Genomic DNA, 20,131 nt, shown 5'->3' on the forward strand with positions numbered 1-20,131 from the left:
TAATTCTTGCAAGTCTATTTAAGTTTGGGCTATTGATCATGTATTATCTTCTTGCATACTAATCTGTATACAATTTTGTCTTTTTCTATCAAATCTTTAATCCAAGATAATTTTCTATTAGTTATCCCATTATGACATAATGTGACTCTATGAACTTAAATTAATTATAATAAAATAAATATACAAGATAAACATTTTGTTAGCCTTAAGAGAAAACTTAAAAGTAGGTTTCGGGGCCAGTCAGTGGTATGGTGCCTAGAGAACTGGATTCTACATGGCTGACTGTGTGGTTCAAGTTCCAGACACAGTGTCTTAAAACACAAACCAGGCATGTATGCGTAAGTGACCAACATTGCTAAAGTAGAATGAAGGAGAAGGGACTGTGGTATGGCCATCCTCCCTAGTATGGGGGGGGGGTAAGCTTTTTCACTTTCCCTCTCTCACTCTCTTTTTCTCTTTGTCTCTCTTTCTTTGGCAAGTCACATACCCTACAACAAACTAGGGGAAAAAAGGAGAAGAAAGAAAAAAATGAAAGACCTATAGCTAAAAAAAAAAAAAAAAAAAAAAAGGTAGATTTAATTTTTTATTTATTATTTTAAAAGGAATCCCAACAATTTCAATTAAATTATATTTTCATATTGGTTTATTTTTATTATGCAAAATCTGGTTTGGAACATTTCCTGATTCAAGTACAGAGACAACTGGGCACACACTTACCCATCAGACATCAATAGCTGAAGTGTACAGGCAGATTGTGTCATCAAAATCCTGTTGGAGATGCTGTCCCTTTTCTCTCTCTCTCGGTCTGTCTCTCTTTTATATCTCTTTCTTTATTTCTCTCATACACCTGTAAAATAAACAAACTTTTTAAAATAATATTTTTATCCCTTTCTTTGTTGCATGGCCTAGTATGTTGACAGTAATGCTTAGCCAAAGTCATAGTTGTTTTAATACTGAGTTGAGTTGAAATATCGAGTATTTCCTTTGAATATATTACTCTGAATATCCTGGCATCTCTTTTATAATTGAAGTATTTTTTCTGCTATTCTGATTATGCCAAGTTTTTATAAGTTTATACATTTTAATTCAAGGCATTCTGTCTTCTTTAACAGTCATCTGGGCTATTAACATGTTGAAATTTATGCCTGGAGCAAACACTTTGGATCAAAAGCAAACAGAATTAAAACACGATCTTGACTCATAGGACCAGTATGATTTATCTTTCCAGTGTGATCACTGTAAAATAAGCATGAGTCAAACCCTTAATTTAAGAAGTGAAAATCAGGTTGAATGAATTGTCTAAAGAGAATGGTATGATACGCCTCTACACCTAGTCCATGGCTAAAGACAATAATTCAGAAGTGACTGAATTCATCCTCTTGGGACTCACGGACAATCCAGAGCTGCAAGCCTTACTCTTTGGGATCTTTCTAGTGATTTACTTTATCAGTGTCATGGGGAACCTTGGGCTAGTTATACTAATTCATATTAGTCCCCAGCTTCAAACACCTATGTATTTTTTCCTCAGTCACCTCGCTTTTGTTGATTTTTGCTATACTTCCTCTGTCACCCCTAATACCATGGTGAACTTCCTCCAAGAAATTAAAAGAATATCCTTACCTGGTTGTGCCACTCAGTTGTGTAGCTTTGTCACGTTTGTGGTTTGTGAAGTATATATACTCTCTACCATGGCATATGATCGGTATGTGGCCATCTGCAACCCTTTACTCTATACCAGTGTCATGAACAGGAGGGTCTGTGTTCAGATGGTGGTTAGTACATATTTGTACGGCTTCTCTGTGGGACTCCTTCAGACAATTCTTACATTCCACTTGTCTTTCTGTGATTCGAATATAATAAATCATTTCTATTGTGACGATGTTCCTTTGGTGGGCCTGGCCTGTCATAAAACCCATTACAAAGATATAAAAGTACTGATGTTGTTCACATTTGCTGGTTTTAATACTTTTTTCTCTCTCCTTATTGTTCTCATCTCCTACTTTTTAATTCTGATTGCCATTCTGAGGATTAATTCAGTTGAAGGCAGACGGAAGTCTTTCTATACTTGTGCATCCCACCTGGTTTCTATCACAATATTTTATGGTACAATTATCTTCATGTATATGCAGCCAAAAACAAATGATTCTCTGAAAAAGGGCAAAATAGCTTCTGTTTTCTATATTGTAGTAATTCCCATGTTGAATCCTTTAATATATAGCCTGAGGAACCAAGAAGTCAAAAATGCTTTGAAGAGAATTATGGACAAGGTTTGCTCTAAAATAAATAACCTGTGGTCTAATTGAAAGTCTTCTGAATTGGAAGATAAAAGAGAAACATACAAAAAAATACAACTTCAGGTGGTATTTTTTATTTGTTTTTTAATTTGTTGTTGTTTTGCTTTAGACTACCATTAATAAGGTGCTGCTTAATGTTATAATATTAAAATTACCATTAACACAGAATGTGCATTGATTCTTTTTCAGACTTTAGTTTTAATAATCATGACAATGATCTATTTTCATGGTATTGTGAAAAGTGAGAACTATATGTATTCAACTGCAAATAGTATATTCAATACTGTTTCATAGACAAAATCAATCTTTTCTTTCTCAGTAAGAAATGTTGACTTGAATGCTCCAGTTAGCCAATCTTAATTTGGCAAAAGTTATATATTGTTAATATCACTAAGCCAGTTGTGAGTTATTAACATTGTCTATAAAATACACACATACACACAACACATACAAACATACGCTTACACACAGAAGACCTGTCACTGAACCTGAAAATAATTGTTGATGTTGATGACCTGATAGAGACCATAGCATTAACACTGGTGGAAAACATGATCTAAAAATATTAAAGGTCAACCAGAATTTTAACAAATGAGACTAATAAGGCCTTCAGAACAGAATAAAGCCAGCAGATTAGTTATTTTTATTCATTTTTTGTTTTAGAGAGGTTTTTTGCTTTAGGGCACGTGCACTTGCCAGAGAGACAAAAAGTGACACAGATAGAAAGTGAGAAATCACCCCCAAGTGGGGATGGCCGTGCCCCAATCGCTTCTTCTCTATTCTCGTCATAGGCCTTTCGGCACACATGCACCTGTGCCCAGCGTGAGTTGTTTAAGCCACTGCGTCTGAGACTTGAACCGCAGTTAACTACATGGGAGTCCAGTGACCATTACATCATCTGCTGGTCCCTACAGATTAGTTATTAACACAGCATTAATTTGCTAATTTTCTTTTTATACCATCACTGTAGCCTTCTAAGAACATCCCAGTTTTTAGTAAAAGTGTACTTAAGTATGCTAAAGTTAAGGAGGCATCTATCTCCTCTTCCACTTATTGTCAAACAGTTCAAGAAGAAAAATGTAAAACGTTAGCATTTGGGGAAATAAGTGAATGGTATACAGACAATCCTATGTAAAGTCTTAGCATTGCTTATGTAATTTTGAAATTATGCAAAATCAAACTAAGACGAAAATACATCCTTTAGTTTATTATTCAATTTTGATGTAATGTTTAACAAATTAGTCTTTCGATAATAGTCTTGCTTCAGTGTCCCAATTCCAAGTTCACTGTAACTTCTAAAAAATTCATAAATACTTAAACGCAGTATATCTTTCTTTAAAAGAATAGTTAGGGCCAGCCTCTGAACTTAGTGGGTAAGGCAGTCAGATGCCACATGGTTGACCACAAGGTTCAAATCACAGTCCAAGTGGCATGAAAAACACTCTGGGCATGTGTATGTTCGGTGTGTCCCTCGTATCCCAAAAGGGTGGAGAAAGGATTGTGGTGTGACCTTCCCCCGCCGTGGGGAGACCAGGAGTTGCTTCTTCCCTCTCCCTCTCTCTTTCTCTTTCGGTCAAACACACATACCTGGTGGCAATTAAAAAGAACATAAATAAGAATTAAACAGAACCATCAATCTATTTTCAATAAAGTTTCACTTAACAGTTGATTTTTGTTTTAAAAAAAGATAATTTTTTTATTTTCCACTTGTTATAAGCTCAAATGACTACCATATATTTTAGAAATCTTTTTTTTAAAAAATTTCTTCTAAAGACTTATTTTGGAGAAAATAGTTCAAGACAGATTACAATGATAGACTGAATAATAACAATATAAAAAGCCTAGAAAATAATTTAAGATACTATTTTAAGCAAGGGATTCTGACACACTCATAAATGTGCTCCCAAGTCTGCCCACCCCCAAGTGCAGAAAAGTCACAATTTGTATAATGGTTCTTAAAGTGGCTGGATTTTTGAATAACTTCATGTACATCCAAGGTATTGAAAGAGCAACAAGGTCTCCTTGTAAGAATTCAGTTCTTCATTGGATCATGAGAATAAATCTGGCCTTTTCTAATTGGATTTTTAATAGTTTTATTGTAATTTTAGATTAAGACGTATAGTCGTACATCTTTGAGCAGTACAGTGCCGTTTTTCAAAGGATGTATATAGTTTGTAATAACTGAATCTGGGAAATAAACATATCTTTCGTCTCCACACTTACCGTTTTTGTTTTTTTTTTTCATGTGTGTGTGTTGTATATGTTCAAAACTGACTTCACCAGAACTGAGAGAAACGCTTCACTAATAAAGTTTCACTTAACAGTTGATTTTTGTTTTAAAAAAAGATAATTTTTTTATTTTCCACTTGTTATAAGCTCAAATGACTACCATATATTTTAGAAATCTTTTTTTTAAAAAATTTCTTCTAAAGACTTATTTTGGAGAAAATAGTTCAAGACAGATTACAATGATAGACTGAATAATAACAATATAAAAAGCCTAGAAAATAATTTAAGATACTATTTTAAGCAAGGGATTCTGACACACTCATAAATGTGCTCCCAAGTCTGCCCACCCCCAAGTGCAGAAAAGTCACAATTTGTATAATGGTTCTTAAAGTGGCTGGATTTTTGAATAACTTCATGTACATCCAAGGTATTGAAAGAGCAACAAGGTCTCCTTGTAAGAATTCAGTTCTTCATTGGATCATGAGAATAAATCTGGCCTTTTCTAATTGGATTTTTAATAGTTTTATTGTAATTTTAGATTAAGACGTATAGTCGTACATCTTTGAGCAGTACAGTGCCGTTTTTCAAAGGATGTATATAGTTTGGAATAACTGAATCTGGGAAATAAACATATCTTTCGTCTCCCCACTTACTGCTTTTTTTTTTTTCTTCGTGTGTGTGTGTTGTACATGTTCAAAACTGACTTCACCAGAACTGAGAGAAACGCTTCACTGTGGGCAAATGTAAGAAAGGATCTGATTAAAATGTTTTACATTTGGAAGTTGAGCCCTGTCACTATCAGAGAATGCTTGAATTATAATCCGCACCACCCAGTTTCTGGCTATCCATTTCAAATACATGTATTTGAAAATCTTATCCCTTTTAAATAGATCATCACTAGGGACTTTATATTCCACCTGAGACTTTGGATAAAACCTGTTCTAGGAATTAGCAGTACTGGTGAAGTTAGTGCAGTTGGATTTGACAGAAAAACTGTAAGAAGTAATAAGTGAATTCATTAAATTTCAACATACACTACCAACACACAAAAATTAATAATATTTATGTATACTAATAACAAATTATCCAAAAAGAAAATTATGATAACAACTTCATTGCAGTATCAATAACAACAAGAAAAATTAAATGATAAGGTGTAAATTTAACCAAGGAGGTAAAATAACTGTACAGTGAAAACTATAAAACACTGATGAAAGAAACCAAAGAATGCATACATAAATGGAAGCTATTTCATATCTATGGATTGTAAAAATGTCCACACCGCCCAAAGTGATCTACAGATTCACTACAATATTCCAATGCCACTTTCCTCCAAAATGGGAAGTGGTTGGGGAGGAGCCTTTAAATTAATATAGAACCACAAAGACCCACAATAGCTAATGCAATCTCGAACACAAGTAACAATGCTAGAAACATTACACCTGCTTATTTTAAAAATTTCACAAAGTGTCTGGAATCAAAATATCATAGAACAGAACAAAAACAAATACATTGATTAGATCTTCTCTAACACCATATACAATAATCAACTGAAAACAGATTTAGGACTTACAGAGAAGACCTGAAATATAAAGCCACTAGAAGAGAATGTCGGAGAAAAACTCTATGAAATGAGCTGGACAAGATTTTTTGGCTATGACAGAAAGCACAATCAACAGAAACAAAAATAGACTAATATAATTGTATCAAACTAAAGATTTGTTAATATTACCTTTGTAATAATTAACAAAGCAAAGAAAAAACACACAGAATGAGAGGAAATATTTATAAACTACACACCTGGTAAGGGGTTAATATGTAAAATATTAAGAAACTCAAACAACTTGATAATGAGAGAAGAAACAACCCAATTATAAAATAGTCAAAGACCTGAAAAGACATTTTTCAAAAGAAGATACACAAAGAGGCAAAAATTAGGGGAATTTAAATTAATACCACAATGCTACATCAGTTCACACTTGTTAACATACATTTTTATCTAAAATATGAAAATAGCATATTGGACACAATGCAGAGAAAATAGAACTCTTATATAAGTTGAGCATTCCTATACTAAAAATTTGAAATGCTCCAAAATCTGAAACTTTTTGAGTGGAAAGGAGCTTTCTCAAAGATTCATGTTAGTGTAGAATTTCATGGGAAGCTTGTGTCAGTGTTTTGGGCTCAGTTTTTTATTGCATGTTCCACTTAAATTTAGTCTATAAATTTTCGAGCCCTATATTAGATACATTCCTCATATTTATTCCCTGAGTTCTTTCAACATTTGTATTAGCTCTAATTTTTAATGTAAACTCCTTTCTTTTTTACTTTTCTAACTTGTTATTAATGTAGTGAGACATTTGAACTTTACTTTCTTATTAATTGAAATACATAATACATTATTATTATTTTAAATCATTATTTTTATTTAACTTTATTTATTTATAATTTTTAACTTGACTAGAGAGGGACAGACTGAAAAACAGAGGGAGAGAGAAAGAAGTGAGAAAGCAAGCCGTTAGATTAGAGCCTCGAACTGCGGTCAGCCATGTGGGAGTCCGGTGCCTTTAACCACCACCTACTGGCCCTGATAATACATTATTTTTGACTGTAGTTATTCTGCTGTGCAATAGATCTCAAAACCTATTTCTCTTGTTGATCTGAAATGCTGCACTATTTGATTACTAACACCCTGTTTCTTCTCTCCCCAATCCAATCCCCAGTCTCTGATAACCATTGTTTTACTCCCTACTTCTGTGAGTTCAATTTTAATAGATTCTGCCTGTAAGTGAGGTCACATGACATTTGCCATTCTTTGCCTGGCTTATTTCATTTAACTTGATGATCTTTGGACTCATATGTGTTATCGCAAATGACAGGATTTTTCCCCTTTTAAGATTGAATAGTATTTTATTGCACATATACCTCTTGTCAGAATGTGGATACCAAAAGTTATTAATAAAACTATCTCTTCTCAATGCTCAAATAAATCTTCTACCTGAACATTTTCCTCCTTTACCCATAAATCTGTGCTCTGCTGAATTATAGGTTATTATTTACTGAACCATTATTGTTTCCAATGTGAGAAACAGCAATGTTTTCACCACATTTATCTACATTTATGCATGGACTCTCAGTTGTCAGTGAAGAAGAAAGTATTGGTATGTTAACTGCAAACGAAACATTACTGTGGTAAACAAAATTAAAAAAAAAAATTGTGTTATGCTGAGTTGGTAAATGAGTGAACTGTCCTAGTTCCTATAGTCGATTTGACTTCACCACTTCTACTAAAATAAGGATTATGATTTGTGAAATCCCTTTCTTTCGAGATTATGGGTTAAAGGTTCTCATTAAAAGAAATGATGGGATATTTGATACGCATAAAAAAAAAAAAAAAACAGAGGTCATCATTCCCACAGACCTCCGAAGTGGAGGCATTCACATTTGTCTGTTTCTGCAGATCTCTCTAAAAGCTACCACTATGGGGACACAGCAGTACCCTAGATTTTGCACATTCAAGGAATTATTACCACACCAATGTCTCAGGTTCAGGTTGTAGTGACTGTGTCTCTGATGTTCCTGATTCACCCTTCTTGATCTTCACTCTTAATAATCCTTCCAAAATTGCTGTGGGACCTAAATCTAATGTCAATTTCTTTAGTCACATGCTATTTTAAGTGGTTCTATTTTTCTGACTTAGCTAAGAGACAGTAAAGAACAACTAAACAGTGTCCAACAAAGTATAGGTGGTGTTCCTATCACAAAATGTATACATGTATGCAATATATACACAAACACATCTGTACACATAGGCATATGAATAATTAGTGTAATTATTTTGGATGGACACACTGCATATCACTATGCATATTACATATACTATGACAATGTAATGAAGATCATTTACATGCTTAATATAGAGTCAAAGTTTGAAACCTGGACGGGTATTATTTAAAGAAAAAGAACAAAAAGATTGAAGATGTAGGGGAGGTAGTAATTTTCAGAGCAATAGCACTAGAGGAAGTCATACACATGTGGAGAAAAATGTTAAAACTACTAAGAGCCAGCAGGGAAAGGAATCAAGGAGTCCAAGTCTTTGAGGCATTTCAAGTAAGCTGACCCAAAACCACAAAGGAAATAACTTTCTGCATTGTATTGGTGAATAAATACTAAAGCTTCTCTGGAACAAGGTTGAACCTATATGACAATGATAATAATGATAATAATAATTAATGTCAACTGAGCATTTAATGTGAGATATACACTTTCCTATGTAGTTTTCAAGTATGAATTAATTTCATCCTTTACCAAGTTGCACAAAATTTTGGAACATTTGAAAATTTGGGCCTTGCTGGAAGAAAAGACTGTTTTCATCAGGAGTAGATAAAATTTTGGAGATAAAAGGTGTTAACATTTATCTATATGGGTCCATATACATAGAGACTCCATCTTCTTTGCCAAAATTGAACGATTTCTGTATTAGTGAGTGGAGATGATACCAGACTTGTCCATCTTTAAGGCTGATGTGAAGAATATCTGAGACATCAGAGAAAAATAGGAAAAATAAATAGTGATCCTCCCCAGCTCTGCTTAAAAGGAAGGCTTGTAATCTGACAACTTTCAAAGAACTAAAATACAGTTTGGATAAATGACAGGGCACAACTTTGACTTTGTTTTTACCCACTTTCCCCTCTCTATTTGAGCGCTTAAAGATTTGCAGCCTAATACCAATATTACATCTGCTTAACCACTGTCGTTACAGAATGCCACATCCCACGGGTGTCAGGAGGCACCAGTTTGTAGGTCTACTCATTCCAGAAAGACAGAGTATAGCCACTGCCGAGCCCCACAAACACCACCTCGCCTTGCGGCTTTGCATTCCTTATCGCCCAAAGAAAGAAACTGTCTTTGTGAGTTCTTAAAAGAGTCAGGTAGGGGGACCAGCATTAGTGTAATGGTTATGTCGCTGGACTCCCACATAGTCGTCCACGGTTCGGGTCCTGGAACCGGTGGCCTAAACTCACGCTGGGCACGTGTGCATGTGTGCCCAAGATCCCAAGAAGAGAATGGAGGAAAAGGGATTGCGGCATGGCCATCCCCCCTGGGGGGTGATTTCTCGCTTTCTGTCTCTCTGTCTCTCTCTGTCTGTCTAGCGAGTGCACGCGCCCTATAGCAAAAACCTCTCCAAAAAAAACAAAAGGAAAAAAGAAAAAAAAAAACAGTCAGGTAGGGAGATTTTATTTTCTACATGGCAATGGAATTATCATACACCTGTATTTGTCAATCTTTCGTCCTTTCTCCATTACTATGCAAAAGAATGTCCAGCAAACACATTGTATTTAGTGTCAGGCACCTACAAGCATGGGCTTTAAGGAACCATCAAAGCTAACTGCTAGGATAAACTATGGATATCACTGATAGCTTGTTAGATGGAAAAGTTTGCCCATTTCTGTGAGTGACTACAACTGAGTGTCAGCATACTTATTATGATTTGCATGCATCCCTCTCCTAGAAATGAAAAATTAATGTTCTTTCAAATTTACTTTTCCTATGAAACTGAAATGTCAAAAAGAAAAACACTTTGAGACAATAATCTCATAAAGAAGGTTGAATGCTACTGAGAAATTCATTTTAATCTGAAAGTTTCCAAATTGCTAAATACAAGACTCATAACCTGAACATTTAATTGAAATAAATTCCTAAGTGCAACATGAAACCAATATAACTAAAATAAAGCAAATCTAGCAAATAATAAAAACAGATGTAAGAGGCGCTGTGAGCAGGGTAGAAGCTGGAGACAGAAGCGTTCCTGGCAACCAGGGGGACTGCAAGTTGAGAAGGCGGCAGTGCAGGCCTTAGGGCTGGTGGGAGGCCTGGGGGCAGGTCTGAGAGGGCTGGGCCACAGCAGGAGACCCTCTCCTGTGGGCTGGCTGAGGTGGGTTAGGCTCCTTGAGCAATTGAATGCTACACCATCTGAGATGAGCCCAAGTCCAACAGGAGGCAGCTTCCGGTGTAGGGGACCTGGCCTGGTGGCCCCGTGCTGGTGGGGCTGCAGCCAGTCACAGCTTCCGCTACTACCGCCTCTGTAGCTGGAAGCATGGTGCAGCAGAGCCTTCTGCTATTGTCACTGGGCTCCTAGAGGAAAATGTAGAGGAGGAGGAGCAGCCGAGTCCCCTCGACACTCCACGGAGGAAAAATTAAAGGGTACATCCCAATGTATTTATCAAACATTATTTTTGAATGATGGAAACAGTAATGTTAAGATTTACGCTTCAGGAGAAGAGTGGAGCTTGTGCAATATATATTTATTTCAATCTGGCCAATTTTCTAGAATGTTCAGTAATTCTTGCAAAGAATACAGCATGAATATTATTGAGCTGGAGATTCTTGACCGGAATATTGGCAGAGAAGCACTACAGGTTGAATTTGAGCCACTATCTGGAAACGACTTTCCATTAAAGTCCCTTTCAGTTATTGCTATTTTGGCAGCTGCTTTTATACAGCCTTGAATGGTTTAATACAGCAATGTGGTGAGAGAGCTGATGGAAAAAACGTGTGTGAGCGGGGACCTGTGGATTTGATCCTGGAAAGAAAAATGCTATGAAGGATGCTGACCTTTTAAAAGAATTTAGTATAAACGTCATAAGACAATTCATTGGTTCATCTAACATATTTTGTGATATGAGTGAAAATGGATGTATACAGTGCTCTAAAAAAGGTGAATATTCCTCAACTTCTTAGAATGGGTCTTTAAAACAGCTTTTGACAGAGACAGATGGTTGATTTTTGAAGTGGAAACAAGATTTTGAAGATGCGAGCTTCCTTGAAACGGAGCAATGTGTTCAAACATTTAAGGTTACAGTATATTACTAGTGATCTGGCTCCCCCAAGAATGTTTGAGCAAGACTCTCTAATACCTTCAGAATGGCCATCTTCAAAATATAAACAACAGTGAATTGCTACATTCCAGGCAGAACAAGATAGTGAAATGGGGCCTCAAAAATTTAATAAATAAAGAACTATAGGGAAGTAGCATGAAGTGTGATAGAAAAGCTTACCACAGATGTGATGGACAGGTTTTAACTTTGGCTTTAACTTACGTGCAATTTACACCAATCCATATATCATTTTCAAACATGATACACTGAATCAACTAGGTAGTGGATCTGTCAGTGTACAACCTTGAAGGAGCATTGCATTTGGCTTCTTTTGAGAGTAATGTAAAATGAATCTGTAGTAGAATAATTGGCTACGAAATACTTACTTACCCTCCTACAGGATCAGAAACAAGTGGTGATGAACTTACACAGCAGGTTTCTGAGTTTCCTTTTATATATTTGTACATATTTCTTTTTTTCTGTTTTTCTTTTCTTCGAGAGGTTTTTGCTACAGGGCACGTGCGCTTGCTAGAAAGATAGAGAGAGACATAGAGACAGAAAGCAAGAAATCACTCCCCAGGGAGGATGGCAACACTGCAATCCCTTCCCCCCCATTCTCCTCTCAGGATCTTGGGCACACACGCTTACGTGCCTGGCGTGAGTTTAAGCCACTCGACCCGGGACTTGAACCGCGATCAACTACATGGGAGTCCAGTGACATAGCCATTACACTAACTGCTGGTCCTTATATTTGTACATATTTCCAGACAAAAGAAGTGAAAATAATCAGCACCCAGAAAATTCAGAAAACAGAGGATCTCATCAGATGGAATTAGTAATACTTTGAAAAGTTTAGGCCAGTTTTAGTTTAATGGCTCTACTGATAATTCATACTTAAGATGACTAACAATGACAAAAGCCTTATTAACTATAGAGAAAATACAGAAGATATTCTTTCCCTCATTGCATTTCTATGCATATATGAAAAAAAAGTTTAAATAGAAGAAAATATCTGCCAAACAATTTATGTTATAAAGATACAACTTAATGTTTTTACTTTAACATCAAAAGGAAATTATTGCAGGTACATTTCTTGTTTCTCTGCAACAAAATATATATTTAATTTTTTAAAGAATTATTTTATTTAACTTTATTTATTGCTATTATTTTTTATATGACCAGAGATACAGAGAGAGAGAGAAGGAAAGTGAGAAAGCTAGCTCCCTGGTCTGGGACTTGAACTGCAGTTGACCCAGTGGGAGTCTAGCACCAGTGCCTTAACCACCATACCATCCACCAGCTCCTAGATTTAATTTTTAGTTTAAATTTTGATCCTACCTAATGTTAGTAAACCTTAGTTGCTAAAGAGGAATCATTTGAATGACAATAATATTAGGTCTTAGAGAAAGTCATAATGTATTTTTCTGTATTTCTGTGTAAAAATGCATCATGACTTTCCTGAAGACCAAATAGATGTTCTTTCAATTGATGAATTTCAAGTTTGTCCTTTAATTTTTTCAACTGCTCATGTTTTTGTCCTTTTTGTCTGATACATTTCCAGTGGATACTTGTTTTTGATTATTAAATACTTATCATGGTCTTAGGAAAAAAAGCAATATAGCAATTAATCAAACTATTTTCCCACAAGACATCATTAAAATGTTCATCTCCAGGGTTTTTTTCATTGGGTAATTCTCAAAAGTGATCTCCTTTTTCAAGAGGAACTGTTAGACTCCCCAAACACTAAAATCAAATAATTACCTCTTCTTGAATATGTCATTATATTGTTTTACAATGTTAGTTTTTAGTTTTTAATGTAACAACAAAAATTCCAGAGGGAACACACACATATACAGAATACAAAGCTGGAAATTTTATATGTTACTAGCTCCCCAAAGATGCTTTCAGGTACGGTGGACTATATGGAGGTTTGTTGCTGGAATGAATAACAGCATAATAAATATTGGAAGACAGTGGCTAGCAGAAAAAGATATATTCAAGCTGTCTTGATGAAAAAGCTTTGGCATTATATAACTGTAACTTCTGTTTAGTTAATTATTTGACAAATAACTATAGATGATCTCCTTGCACTAGATACCACTAAAGGTAGGTGTTTAAACTGGGTACATAACAGCTTAAAAATGTAAAAATGGTTTAAGAGTTCGAGTTAGGGTGCTTTGCAGAAATATTGACAACTGGTTGCAATATTGTCTGACAAATGTCATAACGAAATGAGTGAATGAATAATGGTGCATATGAGAGGCCAGACAGGTGTGCAACAATAACAGGAAGTTCTCTGAGACTGACCCACATGGTAAGGTTCTGAGTTCATGTCCTCACACCTCCCTGTACACACAGGCAACACTTACGATCCAAACCACACAAACCACGCTTGTGTGCTGGCTGAGGCTGGAAGTAGATCGTGGCATGGAAATTGTTGAGAGTCCCTGTCTCTCTGTTTGCTTTTCTCTGTCTCTCTCACTCATGGAGAAAGAAAGAAATTAACTTTAGGACAATAATGTAGAGGCCGGATGGAGGCACGGCAGTTGAGTGTGCTCTACAAGACAATCCCAAGTGAAAAGGGTACTGATTCAGGGTCCAGAAACTCCAGGAGTTCCCCAGACCTCTGTGTGCCCATGATCCAGGGGTGACTGAGGGCTGAGGATGAATCTCACTGGTCAGTAGCTGGTTGGGAATTCTCTTCTCTTTCTTTCTCTCTCAGAGGAAATAGATATATTTAAAAAGAAAAAGAATGAACAAACAAACAAAAAGTATATATGGGGAGAACCTAATCTGACCTGGCAGTCATGGAAGCCACAAAAGCAAATGATTCAACAAAATATAGAAGGTTAACCAATAGGGAACCATGGATAGCACAATAGTTACATTGCTGGACTCCCATTTAGTTAATCATGGTTCAAGTCCTGAACCCAGTGGCTTGAAACACACACCACGCCTATGTGCGTGAATGCCCAAAATCCCTAGAAGAAAATGGAGAAGAGATTGTGGCATGGCCATCCCTCCTAGAGGGTGATTTCTCGTTTTCTGTCTCTTTCTGTCTCTCTGGTGAACATATGCACCCTATTACAAAAATCTCTCTCTCTAAAAAAAAAAAAAAGAAATTAAATAGGTGGAAAGTCCAGTGAAGAAAATGGGAATGGAAAAGTCTCTAGGTACAGAATAAAACATACAAACATAAATGCTCACTTACATTTGAATAAATATGGTAGTTGGTAATATCTAAAATATAGACTATATGAAGAATATTACAAGAGATGAGCCTGGCCTGAGAATGCAGGAACTTGGTTTTCAAGAGCTGTGTTAGCCATATTAAACAACTTGGATGTGTGGCAAGCTTTTGGAATGCTTAAAACAGCTCGATCTTACATGACCAAGTTAGTTAAGTTATAAATGTGATTAAGGATGTGAGGTAGAGCTGTTATAAAAGGTTTGGTTGAGAAGTAGTGAAGGGGAGAGAAAATAGTTACCCCATAGAGTTTCCTAGTAAACGACAAATGTTAACAAAGGACAAGCTCTATTATATATATTTTTTTTTTTGAGAGGTTTTTGCCATAGGGCGCGTGCGCTCACCAGACAGACAGACAGACAGAGACAGAGAGACAGAAAGCGAGAAATCACCCCCCAGGAAGGATGGCCACGCCGCAATCCCTTCTCCTCCATTCTCCTCACAAGATCTTGGGCACGCATGAGCATGCACCCGGCATGAGTTTAAGCCACTGTGTCCAGGACTGGAACCCTGGTGGGCTACTTGGGAGTTCAGTGATGTAGCCATTATGCCATCTGCTGGTCCCTACCCCTCACATTCGTAACATTGTAATGTGTTGCCCTCTATGTTTTAGAAAAAGTAGAACATAGATTTTGTTACTATATTGATTATAACATGTTAATCGACATGCTTCCTTCCTTTACAATTCCTTGGTGGATTTTATAAGTTGTCATTACTGCCTAGACCAAACTTTTTACTTAGAAAGCATAAGTAAAATTCAGAGTACTTGTCAGAATTCGAATTTGATTGAATTTGGTCTAACACTCTGGTAAGCCATGAAATCCTCTCACATTTAACTGGTGTTTTCTTACAGAGTCCAGATTATCCAGAACGTGTGCTCTTCAGGAGTTTATTGTAAAAGAATTTCATATAGATTACATGGAAAAAGGCAATCATTCAGTAGTGACCGAGTTCATCCTTTTGGGGCTCACTGATAATCCAGAGCTTCAGGTGATTGTTTTTGGTGTATTCCTACTGATTTACTTAGTTTCTGTGGTAGGGAATCTAGGTTTGATTGTGCTAATCCAGATCACTCCTCAGCTTCACACTCCTATGTATTTTTTCCTCAGCCATCTGGCTTTTGTTGATTTTTATGGTACTTCTACTATCACCCCAAATACTCTTGTGAACTGCTTACGTGAAATTAAAAGCATGTCATTTTATGCATGTGCCACTCAAGTATGTTGCTTTATCACGTTTTCAGTTTGGGAATTATTAATGCTTTCTGTTATGGCATATGATCGGTTTGTTGCCATCTGTAATCCTTTACTCTATGTAGTTCTCATGCCCAGGAAACTCTGCATTCAAATGATCGCTAGTTCATATATTTATGGGTTCATTGTGGGACTCGTACAAGCAGTGGCTACATTCCACATGTCTTTCTGTGACTCTAACGTGGTCAACCAGTTCTACTGTGATGATGTTCCCTTGATTGCTCTGGCTTGTTCCGATACCCATGTCAAAGAGCTAATGTTGTTAATCATTGCTGGGTTCAATGTTTTTTGTTCTCTTATCATTGTTCTAATGTCCTATGTATTCATTGTTTTTGCCATCCTAAGGATCCAGTCTGCTGTAGGAAGACAGAAAGCCTTTTCTACCTGTGCGTCTCATGTGTTTTCTATCTCTCTATATTATGGGACCCTCAGTTTTATGTACTTACAACCCAAATCAAGCCATTCCCTAGATAAAGATAAATTTGCATCAGTATTCTACGCAGTGGTGATCCCCATGCTAAACCCATTGATCTACAGCTTGAGGAATCAGGAGGTAAAGAATGCTATGAAAAAAGTTATTGACAAAAATGTGTTATAAAGCCCAGTCATGGTGACACAGGCATTAGAGCAGCTGCTGAAGGATGCTGGAGACCACGTGGGACGTCTCCCACTTTGCCTCTGGTCAAAATCAGCACATAGAAATTCTATGGCCCTAGCTGTCCTGGCGATGGAAGCCATCTTAGGATGAAGATCCTGTTAAGGGTGTCTCTCTCCATCTAGAAATAAATGAATCTGAGTTTTTTCTTTTAAAGTATATTCTAATGATCAATAGTAAATTTTGTTGTTAAAGAAATGCTGAATAAAGATTCAGGGAATCTGAATCTGATCATAGTGTAGTTCTAGTACTTGTAGAAGCTTTTGTTTTGTGGAGTTCATCTTTCTGTTATGTGTTTCTTTGAAAATAGACATTTTTATTATCTTTGGTTTACACATAATAGTTGTTTTATATATTTTTTCCTGATTGTTTAATTCTGAAAGAGAAATAAGAATGATATATTCTCTTTTACAGTGAGCTGCTTCAGTAATAAATCGAGGTGAAGAACAAAACACCTTGAAATTATGACTTTATCTTATTTCATTATGATATTGAGAATTTTAGGTAATCGTTAGAAACATAAAGTACTGATTATTGTATATAATACTAAAAATATCAGGTACAGTTTTATTCCACAGATTAACTGGGGGAAAAGGTGCTTTTGCTGAAAAGCTTTGTTTTGAAATGTCGTAAGTTACTTTACTCTTCACTTTATGGTGCATCTGTCGATTGCACTCCTCCTTCCATATTCCCCTCACATTCAGCTGGAACTTTTGCTGGAGTGATGGCTTTTGGGTAAAGTAACACACCATGATCTAATTGTCCTGTCCTTGTTATGTTATGTTAACTTATATGTGTATATAAGCATGTATATATCACTTACATAGAATAGCCTAAATAGACATTTTATAAATGTTTCCTTGATTGTTTAATTTAAAAGAGAGATTAAGAATCATGTATTCTCTTTAACCATGAGTTCCTTCAATAATAAATGCAGAAAAAAAAGATCCTAAAGTTATTACTTCTTTATTGAAAAGATATTGAGAATTTTAGGTAATCTTAGGGCACATTTTGTTTATGTGTATACATGCATACATACATATTTTTTTTTCAGTTGACCATTGGCAATGTCACCAGGCACAGAAGTTCTAAAAGATGCAATTTTCCGTGTTTCATATAGACTTCTCCTGACCCCATTGTACTTAACCACCCCTAATGTCATATATTCAGCAGATTGATTACTTCAGTTAGCACACTAAGTTTTTTTCTTGCCTGCTTGTCCACTGTCATAGGTAGTCAAAGATTCCATTTTCTTAATACCCTACACATAACCGTGATAGAACTTAATATTACAGAATTAGGAAAGGAATACAGAAATCAAATCACAGATTATAATGGTTAAAAAGGTCTTTTCTTAGTAACTACTAGTTTACAGATCCTTGATTTTGTGCAGTTGGAAATGCTGTATCCTATATTTCTGTTGGTCCAGAACCTACAGCTTATTGTGGAAAATAGTGTTCCATCCTACCAAGTTTGGTTTTTTAGTTGATAACTTAGCTGAGCTGTCAAAATACCACTCAAGTGTTCTATCAAACCAGTTGATTGTCAGTCATGAGTATAAGTTAAGACCTTGCATGTGTGTGTGTGTGTGTGTGTGTGTGTGTGTGTACCATGATCATGTCAAATTTTTACTACTATGAGCAATATTGTACGGTGGGTAAAGTACCCTTTGTGGGAAGATGATAATCCCTTAGATATTGTACGTGGGTAAACAAAATTGTCACTCAACATTCCGATTTCAGTTGATGTTCTCTCTAATATTGAAGAGTTCTGCTATAATGTACTTATTACCATATTTTTACTTGTTTCTCAAAACCATTGATGTCATAATCAGATCTCCTTCTGCCTGACTGGATATCCAACACTGACAGCTGTACAAAGAAGTCTCTGCTGTTGGATACACGTACAGGACTTCATTCCTGACACTGAGATTATTCTGTTTGTGGTGTCATTGCACATATGGTGTCAAAGCACTGGATTGCTAGAGAGGAGTGAGGATGATTGTCGACTACTGGAAAGGTCCTCTAGCTCTCCTCATTCTTGTAAACTTTCTTGGCTGTTACTACTCTTTAGTAGTTAAAAAAATTAAATAAATGTTTTGTGCACTATCATACAAATTCATCTAAAGTCCTTTTCCCTAGAATACTATGCTCTTTCAAACTTGTTATTTGCAGTCCTCTACCTAACTGTCCAACACTATTAACAAATCTTATATATCCATTCCATAAGGCCATATTTTCTCTATATGGAATGGAAGGACAAAAATTCTGCTGTGGGGACCATTTGCTTTCTCATTACCCCAGAGAACCACCTCTTTGTGGGACTATAATGAAGCACAAGACCGTTTCTGATTATTTCCTTAATAATGTAGCAACACTTCTTTTTCAGTAGGTCCAAATCTTACTTGGAAATTTCTCAGTTAAAACTCCTAACCCATGAAATCATGGCATGGATTGCCCTAGAGATGACTGTGTAGCAGAACTCATTCCTCCTACCTACCTGGCAATTTTGTATCTATTAACAAAGTTCTCCTTATAAGACAATGATTTTTTGAAATTAAACTGAATGTACTTCAGGCCAATATGAAATTAATGGCTTAATTATTTGCTCATTGCTTAACAGATTATTGAGTTGCAGATGTATAGTAGGCTCTTTGATGCAGTCCAAAATCATTACTTTTTAGCCTTGTAAAATACAATAGCAAATTATTTAATTTTTATCTAGTGTATAATTTAGTCTTACTAAAATGTACACATTTAATAAAATCTATGTTAAAGTATAAAACGTAAACCAAAACTAAACATTTTGTGTTTCCCATATGTTAAAATAATCTTTGTTCTTAGGTATTAATTTTTTTTATTATAGTAGGACTCAGAATCATGACCAGGTATTCAAGTGATTATTTTGCACCTTTTGAGCAAATTGGGTCCCAAAAGATCAACCATAATATAATTGTTTACTCTTGCAAAGCATCATTATATTTTTATTCAGAAGTTTTTAAAAAAGTGATGTAATTCAAAGAAAATATTCTGGAGGGAACAACAGATCACACAACCTACACTGACATTATTTAAGCAATATTAAGTGTTCTTGGCAGGCACAAAGTTTGTCTTAAGATACATTAGAACTCTTTTGGTTTTGTTGTGGATTACTGAAGAACAATATGTAGTGGGGAAAAATCAAGGTAACTGAAGTAGTGAAAAAAGGGTTTGGAGTAACATAAACGTTGTATATATTGGTTCAATTTTTCTCTTAGTATATCTGGAGTGCCTACTATTTGCTGAACTCCAGTAGGTATTGGCGGGGGGGGCGGGGGTTGGAAGTATTTTTGCTTACTAAGAATTTAAAGTTTAAAATATTGCATTGTTAGAAAAGTCACAATGCATTTTTGCATGGAAAAAAATACATTATGATTTTTCTGACAACACATGGTTTACAAATACGTTAACCAGTGACTGAATGATTGCATGTAACTAGTGAGAGATAATGGAACACAGGAAATGGAATTGTTCCTCAGATCAGAAGAGTAAGTAGTAACATGGTGGTCAACCACAGAGGTGAAAAGTAAGGAGTAT

General features: G+C 35.7%; 2 protein-coding genes and 1 pseudogene across 2 annotated transcripts; all 3 read left to right on the forward strand.

Annotated features, from left to right (window-relative positions):
* The first annotated feature begins 1,331 nt into the window (after positions 1–1,331).
* On the forward strand, positions 1,332–2,303 carry LOC114007844 (olfactory receptor 5AL1-like). Its single transcript, XM_027771960.1, has one exon. The coding sequence runs from the start codon at positions 1,338–1,340 to the stop codon at positions 2,301–2,303; it is 966 nt and encodes a 321-aa protein (XP_027627761.1). The 5' UTR covers positions 1,332–1,337.
* A 1,939-nt stretch (positions 2,304–4,242) lies between these two features.
* On the forward strand, positions 4,243–12,248 carry LOC102489342 (germ cell-less protein-like 1; annotated as a pseudogene).
* Positions 12,249–15,527: 3,279 nt separating this feature from the next.
* Positions 15,528–19,565, forward strand: LOC102472956 (olfactory receptor 5AL1-like). Its single transcript, XM_006148724.1, has 2 exons — positions 15,528–16,490; positions 19,527–19,565. The coding sequence occupies exons 1-2, from the start codon at positions 15,567–15,569 to the stop codon at positions 19,563–19,565; spliced, it is 963 nt and encodes a 320-aa protein (XP_006148786.1). The 5' UTR covers positions 15,528–15,566.
* Positions 19,566–20,131: the final 566 nt, after the last annotated feature.

The sequence above is a fragment of the Tupaia chinensis genome, unplaced genomic scaffold (genome assembly GCF_000334495.1).
Source record: "Tupaia chinensis unplaced genomic scaffold, TupChi_1.0 Scaffold000242_1, whole genome shotgun sequence".
Lineage (NCBI taxonomy): Eukaryota > Metazoa > Chordata > Mammalia > Scandentia > Tupaiidae > Tupaia > Tupaia belangeri.

Coding starts and splice junctions, on each gene's coding strand:
- LOC114007844 (XM_027771960.1), top strand. CDS start 1,338: ATGGCTAAAGACAATAATTCAGAAGTGACTGAATTCATCCTCTTGGGA.
- LOC102472956 (XM_006148724.1), top strand. CDS start 15,567: ATGGAAAAAGGCAATCATTCAGTAGTGACCGAGTTCATCCTTTTGGGG. Junction 16,491..19,526: donor AAAAAGTTATTGACAAAAAT/GTGTTATAAAGC, acceptor ACTCTTGCAAAG/CATCATTATATTTTTATTCA.